The sequence below is a fragment of the Mastigoproctus giganteus genome, chromosome 2 (genome assembly GCF_048544385.1).
Source record: "Mastigoproctus giganteus isolate SK-2022 chromosome 2, ASM4854438v1, whole genome shotgun sequence".
In the NCBI taxonomy this organism is placed as follows: Eukaryota; Metazoa; Arthropoda; class Arachnida; order Uropygi; family Thelyphonidae; genus Mastigoproctus; species Mastigoproctus giganteus.
In genome coordinates this window covers 198178027-198191061 of record NC_143576.1, presented here as the reverse complement: position 1 = coordinate 198191061, position 13035 = coordinate 198178027, and the positions used below count along the sequence as shown (strand labels likewise).

General features: G+C 40.0%; 1 protein-coding gene across 1 annotated transcript in view; it reads left to right on the top strand.

Annotated features, from left to right (window-relative positions):
• Window positions 1-13035, top strand: part of Dhc1 (dynein axonemal heavy chain 1) — a 620756-nt gene that overhangs the window by 471652 nt on the left and 136069 nt on the right. The window contains exon 60 of the mRNA XM_090390121.1: window positions 10449-10604. Coding sequence (XP_090246247.1) covers window positions 10449-10604 — 156 coding nt within the window. The remainder of the gene's footprint in view (window positions 1-10448; window positions 10605-13035) is intronic.

Here is a 13035-nt window from a genome sequence, read left to right as displayed (position 1 = left end):
CTGATGTCAATGTTTGCTCAGATCGTGTGAGTGAAATTATTCGTTTACGAACGGCATCCTTTATTCCACACTCTACTTTAAAATCTCGTGCTTTATCTAAACCTTGGTTTTCCAATAAATGTCCTAAGGCTGTTCAAGAGAAGAATGTTGCATATCGTAATTGACTTGTTTCTGATTTTTCAGTTTCATTTTCTGTCTAAATCAAAGCTCGCAACAATTGTAAAGCAGTTATTAATCAGTCCAAACTAGAGTTTGAACAGGCTATGAGTAAAAAACTTGCTTCTTGCCCTACTGGTAACCGAGCATTCTGGTTCCTTGCCAAAGCTATTGGCCGCAACTTTTGCCCACCTCTGTCCAAACCAGATGGTCTATTGTCACTTCATCCAAAGATAACGATGACTTTCTAGCATCCCGTTTTTCTTCTAAATCATGTTATTATAATTATTATTATTATTATTAGCCATATGGTGCAAGGAAGCCTGAAGATTTTGCTGCACCAGCCAAAAAAAAAAAAAATTTCTAAGTTACCGCGAGAAAGAGAGAGAGAGAGAGAGAGAGAGAACAAACAAACAAGAGTAAGAAGTAGAAGGGAATCACAAAGGAAAGAGAAGAATGATGATATCCAGCTCAGGACCCTGGGTGTGCCAAGCCCATACTCACCAGATATGAGCCCCTGGGATTGTATTAATAATCTTGGTAAAACACGTCCCACCATTCCCAATACCATCCATTCAATGCCTCCTGTGGTCTTCCGTCAAAAGGATGTCAGAAGGATTTTGACAAATCTTGATGGTAAGAAAGCTGCAGGTCCCGATGGTATTTCTAAACTTGTTCTCAAAACCTGTGCTCCTGAACTTACTCCTGTTCTTTAGCATTAGCATTAGTAGAGGCATTTGATGCAAGAAAGCAAGCTTATGCAGCATCAGCCAAAAAAAAAAAAAAAAAAAACCACTTCCACTTCACCCCTCTGTTCGTTCAAAATACCTGTCCAGCTGAGCCTTAAACTTATTTAGGCTATCAACCTCCACCACAAGGGATGGAAGTCTGTTCCACCAACCAACCACCCGCTGGCTAAAGGCAAATTTCCGCACGTCTATCCTACATCTGTCTTTCCTCAATTTGAATTTATGCCCTCTCAGGTGATTATTCTGAGCTAGAGGAAGAATCCCATCAGCATTGAGCATGCTTAAACCATTCAAGGCTTTATACACCTCTATCAGATCACCTCGCTGGTGCCTAGTCTCCAGACACTGTAATTTGCAAAATTTAAGCCTTTCTTCGTAAGAGCACCCCTTTGTTCCATTCACTAATCTTGTTGCCCTTCTCTGTACTCGTTCCAGCAGCTCTACATCCTTCTTGAAATGAGGGCTCCAGACCTGTATACAGTACTCTAGGTGTGGCCTGACCATCGCCTTATACAATGGAATAATCACCTCCTTATCCCTGCTGGAAAAATTCCTGTATATCATTGACAATACTCCATGAGCTACTCTTGCAGCCCGTCTGCATTGCTCAGAGAACTTCATATCTGCCTGCACAACCACCCCCAAGTCCCTTTCATTCTCTACCACTGTCAGTGTTGTACCACAGAGTTGATACGTTGCTCTGGGGTTGCTGTTTCCCATGTGTAGTACTTTACATTTGTCAATGTTAAACTTCATTTGCCACCTCTCAGCCCATCTGCTCAACCTTTCCAGATCCTGTTGCAGCAGCATAGTGTCAGTGGTGTCCTTGACAACCGTGCCAACCTTTGTATCGTCTGCAAACTTGGACATTAATCCCGATATACCATCATCAATATCATTTATAAATACAGAAAACAATAATGGACCCAACACTGAGCCCTGAGAGACTCCACTAATAACATCAGTCCACGATGAGCAGTGTCCATTGATTACCACTCTCTGTCTTCTCCCCCTCAACCACCCCTTTATCCATAGCAGCAATTTGCCTCCAACGTCACACTGCTCCAATTTGTGTAGCAGTCTTCCATGTGCAACAGTATCAAAAGCCTTTCTAAGATCCAAGTATATAATATCAAAGTTATTCCCTGCATCCAGTTCTTTTGTGACTGCATCTTAGTATCCAATCAAGTTGGTCAGGCAAGACTTCCCCTTAACAAAACCATGCTGTGTCTGAGCTATAACTGAAGTCTTGTCTAAATGATCCTGCAGTGCTTCTTTAAACAGTGCCTCCATTAATTTTCCTGGAACAGAAGTTAAGCTCACAGGTCTATAATTACTTGTGTCAGCCTTTGATCCTCCTTTGTGAATTGGGGTCACATTTGCACATTTCCAGTCTATGGGTACCTCCCCTGAGTCCAAAGAAGCTCTCATAATTATGGCTAAGGGTTTGCTTACTTCCTTTGCTGCCTCCTTTAATATAACTGGATAGATCCCATCCACCCCGGGTGCCTTTCTTGTGTTTATCTTCAACAGTTTCTCCTCAACTTTACTCCCAGTTATTTCAAGATTCTGTAGCTTACTGCTAGAGTTGAATACACCTCTGGCATTCCCCTCGCTGAATAACTCCTCATGTGTGAATGTCGATGCAAAATATTCGTTTAGTTTGTTAGCTACCTGAGCAGGATCATCAACACTTGACCCATCAATATCAAGTGGACCAATCTGATTCATCCCTTTCCTTCTAGAGTTTACATAAGTAAAGAACTCTTTGCTGTTTTTCTTTGCATCCCTTGCCAAGGATTTCTCGTAATCTGCCTTCGCCTGCCTAACCTCCTTTGTAACTTGGTTGCATATCAACTTGTATCTATCATAGGCTTCTGTGTCATGTGTTAATTTGTAAGTATCCCATGCATTTTTCTTCTCTGCCATATGCCTCATTAGTTCATCTGACATCCATTTTGGCCAAAACCTTGAACAATATTTCTTAGTTGGTATGTACAGCCTAGTAGCTTCCAAGATAAGTTCTTTGAATGCTTCCCATTTTGAATTTGCTGTTGGTAACATCATCAGTTGGTCCCACTGTATAGAATTTAAATACTGTCTCAGTCCATCGTAGTCGCCTTTACGGAAGCAATAACCCTTCCCTTTACCCCTAATGGTAGTTACCTCTTTGAGTAAATCCCACTTCAGCACACTGTGATCACTGCCACCTAGTGGTTCATTTATCTGCAGATTCTTAATGCATGAAGAATCACTGCTGATAATCAAATCAAGAGTATTACACCCTCTAGTTGCCTCCCGAACATGCTGATGTAGAAAACAATCATCCAATAAATCCACAAAAGCCCTGCTAGTGTGTGAGTATCCAGCCCCCAAATTCCAGTCTATATCTGGGAAATTAAAATCTCCCATTATAAGACACTCTGATTTACTGGCCCACTCTATTTCCCTGTACAGTTCCTTATTATACTCATCAGAGTCATTAGGCCTATAGCACACTCCTACTCTCAATTTTGATCTCCCAATGTTTATGTCACACCAAACTGACTCCACACTGCACTGTCCAGCGATGTCGACTGGCTTCACTTCCTTGGTTTTTATGTGTTTCTTAACTAATAGCATAACACCTCCCCCCTTCCTATCCTGTCTATCCTTTCTGTAGATGTTGTACTCCCCAAATTGCAGTTCCGCATCCCTTATATCTGTGTGACACCACGTCTCTGATATCCCAACAATATCTGCCTTCGATGTTTTGAGCAATACCTCAAATTCATAAAATTTATTTACTAAACTCCTAGCATTGGTGTACACGCAAGTATACCTGCACCTGTTTCTATTCTTAGCTACCCTAACACAACCCATGTGTTTACTTGTACCGCAATGGCTCCCAGCAGTCTCTGAAATACCATGCATCTTGTTTTTCAGGCTTCTGCTCATTCTAATAGAAGCAGTGCAAGAATCTCTTTCACCTCTGCCAGTGGCTACTGTCAATCTATTGGTCTTTGTCTCCCCCCAAGCTAGCAGTTTTCCGACCCACCTAACACTGCCTCGATAGCATCAGCAAATATTCTTGCACCCTTTCTATTTAAGTGTATCCCATCCCTGTAGAAGCAATCTCTCCTGTTAACAAGTACAGTCCAGGCTGAAAAAAATTCTACCCCTTGAGCCTTGCACAATCTTTCCAGGGCCGAATTGATCGACAAGGCTCTCATCATATACTCCCTCCTATCGTGTCTGGGCAGAATTGCAGACACTTTCAAATTCAACCGTAATTCTCGGCTTTTGTTCAACAGTGACCTATACTTGTTAAGTAATTCTGCCGGTCTCCTACTCTTAATATTATTAGTGCCAACGTGTACAACTATATCACCTTTCGTGCCCTTAAAAGATGATATTCGCTCTACAACGTCATCAACCTTTGCCCCTGGCAGACATACCCTGGTCCTGTTCCACCTATCTTTTTTACAAAGCATGTTCCCCGTTTCCCTGACAATAGAGTCACCAACAACTACTAGTTCCTTCGGGACCAGCGCATTCTGCCTTGGGGGTTGTCTCTGTGTCACGCGATGCCCAAGTGCAAGCTCTGGCGTTGATGTGGGCAGCTGAGAGCTTGATGGGCCCCTCAATTTAGTTTCTTCGAGGGCATCCACCCTGTCCTTCAAGCTCTCATATAGGCCCATAAGAACGCCGAGTTGTTGCCTGATATCGATACACTCCTTGCATCGTGCACACACAAAGACATCCCCCTTGGCAGTATCATGTCCCGTACCCGATTGCTCTGCAAACATCAAGCAAACAGTGCATTTTATAAGGCTGTGAGTCAGAGGACAACTGCCCCCCTCAGTTCTGCTCTGAGCCACAGCACTTCCATTAGCTTGAGCCTTTTGCTTTGCTGCTCTGGTCTGAGTCATGATTCTATTAATTTATTAATTAATTATGTTATGTTATTAATTATATTACGTTTGTAATCTAAGTCGTTATATGTATTTATTTAAACGTACAATTTAACTGCTAACGAAGTTCAACTAAAGCTATCTAGTACGGTATATAACCTACGGTATATCTAGTACGGTATCACAATGGCGGGAAAGTTAATAACGGTAGCGGTAGTTACGAACACGTGGAAACCCTTACCGATACTTTTACAAGGCCGAGTAATGAATAAATACACCAAATTAATCAAAAAATCACAAAATAATGTTATACTACTAAATTTAAATCAAAAGTTTCACAGTTTAATTTAGAAAAAATAATTTCAAATCAATAAATAAGAAAAATCCACTTAGCGGCTTGGAACACGATCGTCACTAGTGGCCTCGTCAGCAGACTCCCTTGTTGTAGTAGTCATTGCCGCATTCTTTGCCGCCTTTGTTCACTTTCTTATTCCAAAGATGTTTCTCCTTCTGTTTGGAAATTTCCTCATATCCAGCAGTTCCTAAAAAGGGTGACAAATTCCTCCCATCCAATTATCTTCCCATTGCAATTACTTCTACTCTTTCTAAAGTAATGGAGAAATCAATTAACCGCCAACTCTTAAACTACCTAGAAACCTTGCGTCTGATCAACGATCGCCAGTATGGATTCTGTCAGTGTCGATCCACTGGTGATGTTCTGGTTTATGTTACCCATTTATGGACTAACACAAGTAGTTCCTCTTGGCATCTCAAAGGCTTTCGATCGAGTTTGGCATAAAGGTCTTCTAAACAAGCTTCCATCTTATGGTTTGCAAACTGTTTTTAGTAATTGGTTATCCAGTTTTCTCTCTGATCGCTCACTGAGGGTGATGGTAGATGGCTCTTTGTCTTCTAACTTCTCCACTAATGCCAGTGTCCCCCAAGGTTCAGTTCTTTCCCCCACTCTTTTCCTCTTGTATATTAATGACCTTCTTCCATTGACTGGAAATCCTATCCACAGTTTTGCCGATGATAGCACATTGCATTCCACTTTCCATTTTTAAGAAACCTTGCCCTATTCAATCAACTTCAACTTCTTGAAATTGTGCTACCAATTCCTTAAATGCCGATCTTCAGGTAATTCTCCAGTGGGGCAAAGACAACTTAGTTCATTTCAACCCTTCTAAAACTCAGTCTTGTCTTATATTTCGCAGATAGGATTCTTCTGCTCCTATGCTTATCTTTAGTGACATTCCGATTTCTAGGCAAAATGATATATCTCTTTTGGGGATTACTCTGACTTCTAATCTCTCTCTTGGCACAAGCACATTATAAATATTGCTTCCTCTGTATCTAAAAACTTGGTTCTCTATTTCACTCTCGGCATTACTTTTCTTCTCAACAGCTGCCCACTCTGTATAAATTGCAAATCCGCCCTGCCATGGAATATTGTTCCACATCTTGGGTAGTGCCCCAAAACCTCTCTCAGGCTTCTTGATTCCATTCAGAAGAGGGCAGTTAGATTAATTAATGATTCAACTCTAACACAGTCTCTCCACACGCTGTCTCATAGGCGTACTGTTTCTGCTGCATGCCTCTTCTGCAGATACTTCTATGGGCACTGTTCTTCTGAATTGGCTTCTATAATTCGCGCTCTCTCTTAATTCGCGCTCTCTCTTTAAAAACAGTCCGAACAGGTGCTGCTACCAGCCAACACCCATTTACGGTCCAACTTCAAACTCACAGAACCAACTTTTCATCTTCCTCGTTTATTCATTCAACTGCCGTTTTCTGGAACAACCTTCCTTCATATGTATTTCCTGAAAATTACAGTCTACAGAAGTTCAAGTCTAATGTCAACAAATATCTTCTTTCTTCTTCTCACGTCCAAACCAAGCACGGTACTAAGTATAGGTTCTAATACCTCTCGTGTTTGGGGATTACTTAAAAAAAAAAGCAGAAGGAAAACACCTTTGGAATAAGAAAGTGAAAAAAGGCGGCAAAGAACAGGACCACAGGTTTTGAGAAGAAGTGGAGAAATACCATTAGGACCTGGAGCTTTCTTAGCATCAAGATTGTCAAAATCCTTCTGACATCCTTTTGACGGAAGACCACAGGAGGCATTGAATGGAGCGTGCTAGGAATGGTAGGAGGTGTTTTACCAAGATCATTAATACGTGAGTTAGAAAAAAAATGAGATGCTATCAGGTCAGCTTTATCCTTGGCTGAAGTGACAACAGAACCATCTGGTTTGGACAAAGGTGGGAGCAGAGATGGGCAAAAGTTGCGGCTAATAGCTTTGGAAAGAGACGAGAATGCTCGGCTACCATTAGGACAAGAAGCAAGTTTTGTACTCTTAGCCTGTTCAAAATCTAGTTTGGACTGATTAATACAAACTGCTTTACAATTGTTGCGAGCTTTGGTGTAGGCAGAAATGAAACAGAAGAATTGGAAACAAGCCAATTACGATATGCAACGTTCTTCTCTTGAACAGCCTTAGCACATTTATTGGAAAACCAAGGTTTAGATGAAGGACGAGATTTTAAAGTAGTGTGGAATAAAGGATGCCATTCCTAAAAGAATAATTTCACTCACACGATCTGAGCAAACATTGACATCAGAAGTTTTGAAACAGTAATCCGACCAAGGAAAAGAAGAAAAGAAATCTCGCAGGTCATCCCATTTGCATTCTTGTAATGCCAAACAATACGATGTTGGGAATAGCCATGAGATAAAGGCTCCATTGGAGAAGCGACAATCACTAAATTGTTTTCTTGAGATGCCTAAATAACAACTCATTTCGACCGTGTACTTAGAATGGTTGTTTGTGAGAAAAAGATCAAGCGTGTTGGCTGTATGGTCAGGATTATCCGGTATTCTTGTAGGTAAATGAACAATCTGTGCAAGATCATTAGTTATTGGAAAAGCCTGAGCATCTCGATCAGCTGTGTCAGCGTGACTAGAAAACGGAAGGCAGCTGGAGTTGTGAACATTAAAATCACCAAAGAAAATTACTTCACTGTTAGGAAAGTTGGACTGGAGAAAGTCAAGTTGCAAAGTGAAGACGTCAAAGAGCTGCAGGTGACTAGTGAAGTTGTGAGAACGGTAGAGAAAACAGATGAATTTGACACAATGAGGTAGAGAGATTTTAAGCCAGAGAAGATTGAAAAGAGGAGATTCCGAATTACCAAGTCTCTGACGGGGAATATCGGAACGGACATATATTCACAAGTACTACCTTTGAGGCGAAAGGAATCATACAGCGAATAATTTGGGCAACTGAGATGAACAGTAGTTGAATCAACCGATAACTGAGATTCTGTCAGAAAACGTTTGGCAGACTGCAAGTGGAAATGGACATCGTTGAGATTAGAATTGAGACTACGTATATTTGTGAAATGAACTAGGAATTATTATCATCAGGTTTAGATCTTTTCGCAGATAAGCTTAGTCTATTAATTTGATATTTCATGGTGTATTGAATAGTAAGAAAAAGTTGGTGGAGGGGAGACAATTTTTGGATATGCCGTACACATGGTAAGAATATACCCAAATCCTTGACATAACGTGGCCTCGAAAATGGCCCCCACATACACACTACTCATACTCCCTCCAGTCACTATCTGGCAAAGTAGAGGTAGCAGGATTATACACTAGCTGATCGGAAGCTTCCTAAAGAGTTACCAATAGGTTCGGTCCGGTGTACTAACTAGCGGCCGGCCTGCAAACACCGTTTTAGAGCTGTACTCTTGAAATGTAAGGAAGATTGCTTCCCACCATGACGTTCATCATAACTTCAAAAGTCATCAGTCATACTGCATGATGGAAGAGATGGGGAAAGGTTGACCGGAACTTAGCTCCGGTCAATCCTGAGGAGGCTAAACATGGGTTCCACCACTTCAAGCCTCCAAATAGCAAAGTGGTGGTATTATACTGGTTGATTTTCATAAACCGGTGCAATACCATCTAGTCATCTACCATCTGTTATTGCCTGGTAACACAGAAGGGTGGCATTCCACACCACACCCCTACTTACGTTGCTTCCCACCTGGGTGGTCACCCACAGTTTGCTTGTGCATGGAGATTATACCTAAGATTACTATCAGTCCTACCATCGTGAAGGTGCAAGCAGAGGATTTGGCTCTCATAGACCGTCCGGACTTCGCCGAAATTGGGTCCACTTGACGCGAATATCCGTTCCATCAGCGTTTTGAACTCCTAGGTAGCAAGTACAGCTTGTCTGGCATATCTGAGAGAATGTCTGTGACAATCTCCAAATACTTGGAAAACCTTGGCACAGCTTACAAAAATGTTCACCAAAAACGCTGTGTGCTCCCTTTAAATTGTAAATTGTCGCATCGGAATTTGAACCTAAGAACCATGGGTAGAAGTTTTATTATGTTTATTACAAGAAAACCGAGGCCAGAATCAATTGCTAAAATTAAGAGAATTAGATTATATCTGTTAAAATAAATCAGTATGTCATAACATTACTGGCTAGATTATGCGAAATTGGCATATTTTGGTAAAATGTAACTACCTTTATGTATGACGTGATGTGAAACTATCATGGTGATTTTCGAAAACTATGCATAAAAATCGGAAAACCAGCATTTAATTTCTTGGAGGTAAAAATCGTGTTGGCTAGCGTAATCAGTCATACTTTTGTTTAAAAAAAAAAAAAAAAAAAAAAAAAGTTCCGCAACGCAACCTCTCCCCATTCTTCTCCATTTATATTAGACTCCCTCTGCTTTCTTTAATTATTAAATTTAATTTGTTATAGGTGTCCTTTTTAAAAAACCAAATGAATTTTTAAAATTTTAATAAATATCTATTTAATAAGGATTGAAAACAACGGACAGTAATACTGAGATTTGGCATTCAATATTATTATCATTATTATTATTAGCCATATGGTGCAAGGAAGCCTGAGGCTTATGCTGCACCAGCCAAAAAAAAATTTCTGAATTACCCTGTGAGAGAGAGAGAGAGAGAGAGAGAGGGGGGGGGGACAAGAGTCAGAAGTAGAAGGGAATCACCAAGAAAGAGAAGAATGATGATATCCAGCTCAAATATTTATAAATTTCTGAATTACCCTGGGTGAGTATGTGCCAAGCCCATACTCACCAGATGTGATCCCCCGGGGTTTTGTTAAATAGTTTTTGATAAAGATAACAAAACAAAAATGTCTTTTTTTTTTTTGTTCCCCTTAAAATGTTAGTGAAACTAAAGGCATGTATTTCTGCGATTGCAATGACGAACTCCTCGATAACAAAGCAGCTGAGCACAGAACTTAATTTGTCTCCTGTCATGGCATCCATTCTGGCAGTGAACTGGGCCGGACGTCACATGCTAATTAAAAACACAAAAGGTAAACGAATACGAGTAATTAATATGAATTAAGGAAGCAATTTTGTAAACATTTCTTATGATGTTAATTCATAGTGGATTTAATTAACTTCTCAATTTACATTCCATATGCTCAGCTAGGATTTTTATTACAATCCTGACATTCTTTTTGGTCTCCTTTACAACAGTAAACGAATTTCCTAATTAAATATGCAGCGTAATAGCACGCTAAATGCAATATCACAGTTTTGAATTGTGTGATGAAATACATTTCATTGTACTTTTTTGTTTATTTTATTAGATAACGTCGCTAAATCACAAATATTTCAGACAGCATGTGGAAGACAGCTTATCATTAGGTCGACCATTACTAATAGAAGACGTCGGTGAAGAACTGGATCCAATACTTGACAATATTCTCGAAAAGAACTTTATAAAATCTGGCTCAGTACTAAAGGTAAGCTTTTTTGTTTCCAGTTTAATTATAATGAAATGGATACTTCATAAATCGAGAAATACGTCATCTGTTATAGTATTATATTTTTACATTACTATACAAAGGGTACTAGGAAAGTTTTGCAATACAGCTTTGTTTATTTAATTTTTTCAAAGTAATTTCCTCTACATTCAATACACCTCTCCATCCTCCGAAACCAATCTTTAAACCAGTTCTGCCAAGTTTCACTAGGGAGTAAAGCACACTCGTTGTCCCAAGCCCGTAGAAGGTCCTCATCACTGGAAAACCGCCACCCTTTTAGCTTCATTTTCACATGCGGGAACAGTGCAAAGTCGCAGGGAGCAAGGTCTGGACTGTAGGGAGGGTGCTCGAGAAGTTTCAGTCCTGTCGTGGTCAAATATTCGGTGCAGGCTTTGGCGCGGTGAGCTGCAGCATTATCGTGATGGAGGTACCAGGTGTCCATTCTTGACTTTGGCCGCAGGTTCTTCATAGATCCAATGACTTTAGGCAGGCATTGTTCAGTATACCACTTAGCTGTGACTGTCTTCTGCGTGTCCAAAACGACACGTTCCACAATTCCACTCGATTTGAAAAATACAGCTATCATTTTCTTCTTTACAGATCGGGATTTTCTGACAATTACGGGTGTGTCGTCATCATCAAAGACCCAAACTTTGTTTTGAGCTTTGGTCGGCAGATCGTAATAGTACAGCCAAGTCTCGTCACCTGTCACGATGTTGTTCACATACCGAGATTGTCCCTTATCAAACTTTTTTAACATCTCCCGGCACCAAGTCACACGTCGTGTCATCTGCTCTTCAGTCAGTTGATGCGGCACCCAGAGAGAACAAAGTTTCTTCACGTACAAATGATCTTGCAGAATCGAACGAATTGCTGGTGCATTTAGGCCCAAAGTATCCTCTATCTGTTGGTAGGTCACTCGCCTGTTTTCGTCAAGCATTTTCCTCACAGCAGTAACGTTTTCCTCCGTAACTGGCGTTCGTGGCCTTCCCGGCCTCTCAGAATCCTCCAGAGTGAAATTTCCCCTTTGGAATTCTCTATACCACCTGAATATCGTTGTACGATGTGGACAATCATCATCTAGTGCAAGAGTCATTTCTTCTAAGCACTGGTCTATGGTTAAACCACGCACGAAATTATACCGCAAAACTGTCCTTATCTCATTTCGTGACCACGATGCCATCGCAAGCACTTTACACTCTCACTACTAATGAATAACTGAGCCCATCGACTTGGCGCGGCAGCTACTATGCATGTATGAACATGTCTCAACATGCAGCAACAAGCAGCTTCCTGTGATTCATTGTTGCGTCATATTGCAAAACTTTCCTAGTACCCTTTGTATATTTACATATATATCACTATATATAAATACTGTATTCCCATATGTAAATGTTTCAGTATCTTCCGTTCACGTAAAACATTAACCATTAATCGGTTCAAATAGACAGTATATTCATTGCTATGTTTGTCTGCAATGATGGAACCATAAACTATGCAGATATTTATAATTGTAGTGACCAGAAATTCTTTAATGGCCCTTATATGTTCAACTATAAAATCCGATCGTCGAGCGCTCTAATCTTTTAGGGTGTTAGATGAATGATTGGATGTTGGATAGATGATAAAATAATTGTTTCAGATTTGTTTTTATAAAATCACAGAAACATTTCAATAAAGTAAGTAGTAGATTCGAAAAACAGCAGTTTTAATCGCAGATTGACCATAGTAACCCTTAATTATGCTGGCGAAAAAAAAAAAAAAAAAAAAAGGCAATCGCACGCTAGTAATCGTTTGCCTTGCCCTCATGACTTTGGGGCTCTGGAACAACTGGCCATTGCACCCCGATATTAAATTTAAAATTTTCTGTTTATACTCCGGCACGACAACCAAGTCAGTAGAGTTTACAATAAATCGTTAATACAATTTATCGTATTTAGTAGTTAACATCTTTCTCTGCAAAAGATTGATGGCTGATTACCAGCAGAACATTTAGCTTAAAAAATAACCTTTTATCACCTTGTCGTACTTAGGTTGGACAGGTGAAATAGAAGCATATTCTTCTGTATTAGTGTCTTCCTCCGAAGAAGATTGGTGGTTGATATGAAAATAATCTTCAGTAGGGCTTTAGAAGATAATCTTTTATCATCATTGCCATCATCTGGAAGGGATTTTACCAGGCAGATCAACAATTTCGCTATCATATAGAAGCCTATTACTAATCATAATTACTAGGAATCAAAAATATCAACGCGAACATTATTTTTCAAAAATATTCATTGAAAAACGTATTCTCTCTTAAAAAAAGTGCTACAAAAAAAAAAAAAAAAAAAAAAACGCTTCAGAAAAATACTAACATTTAAATTCTGGGTGCAATAGACCCCAAACTACTTTTAACAGGAGGAAAAAT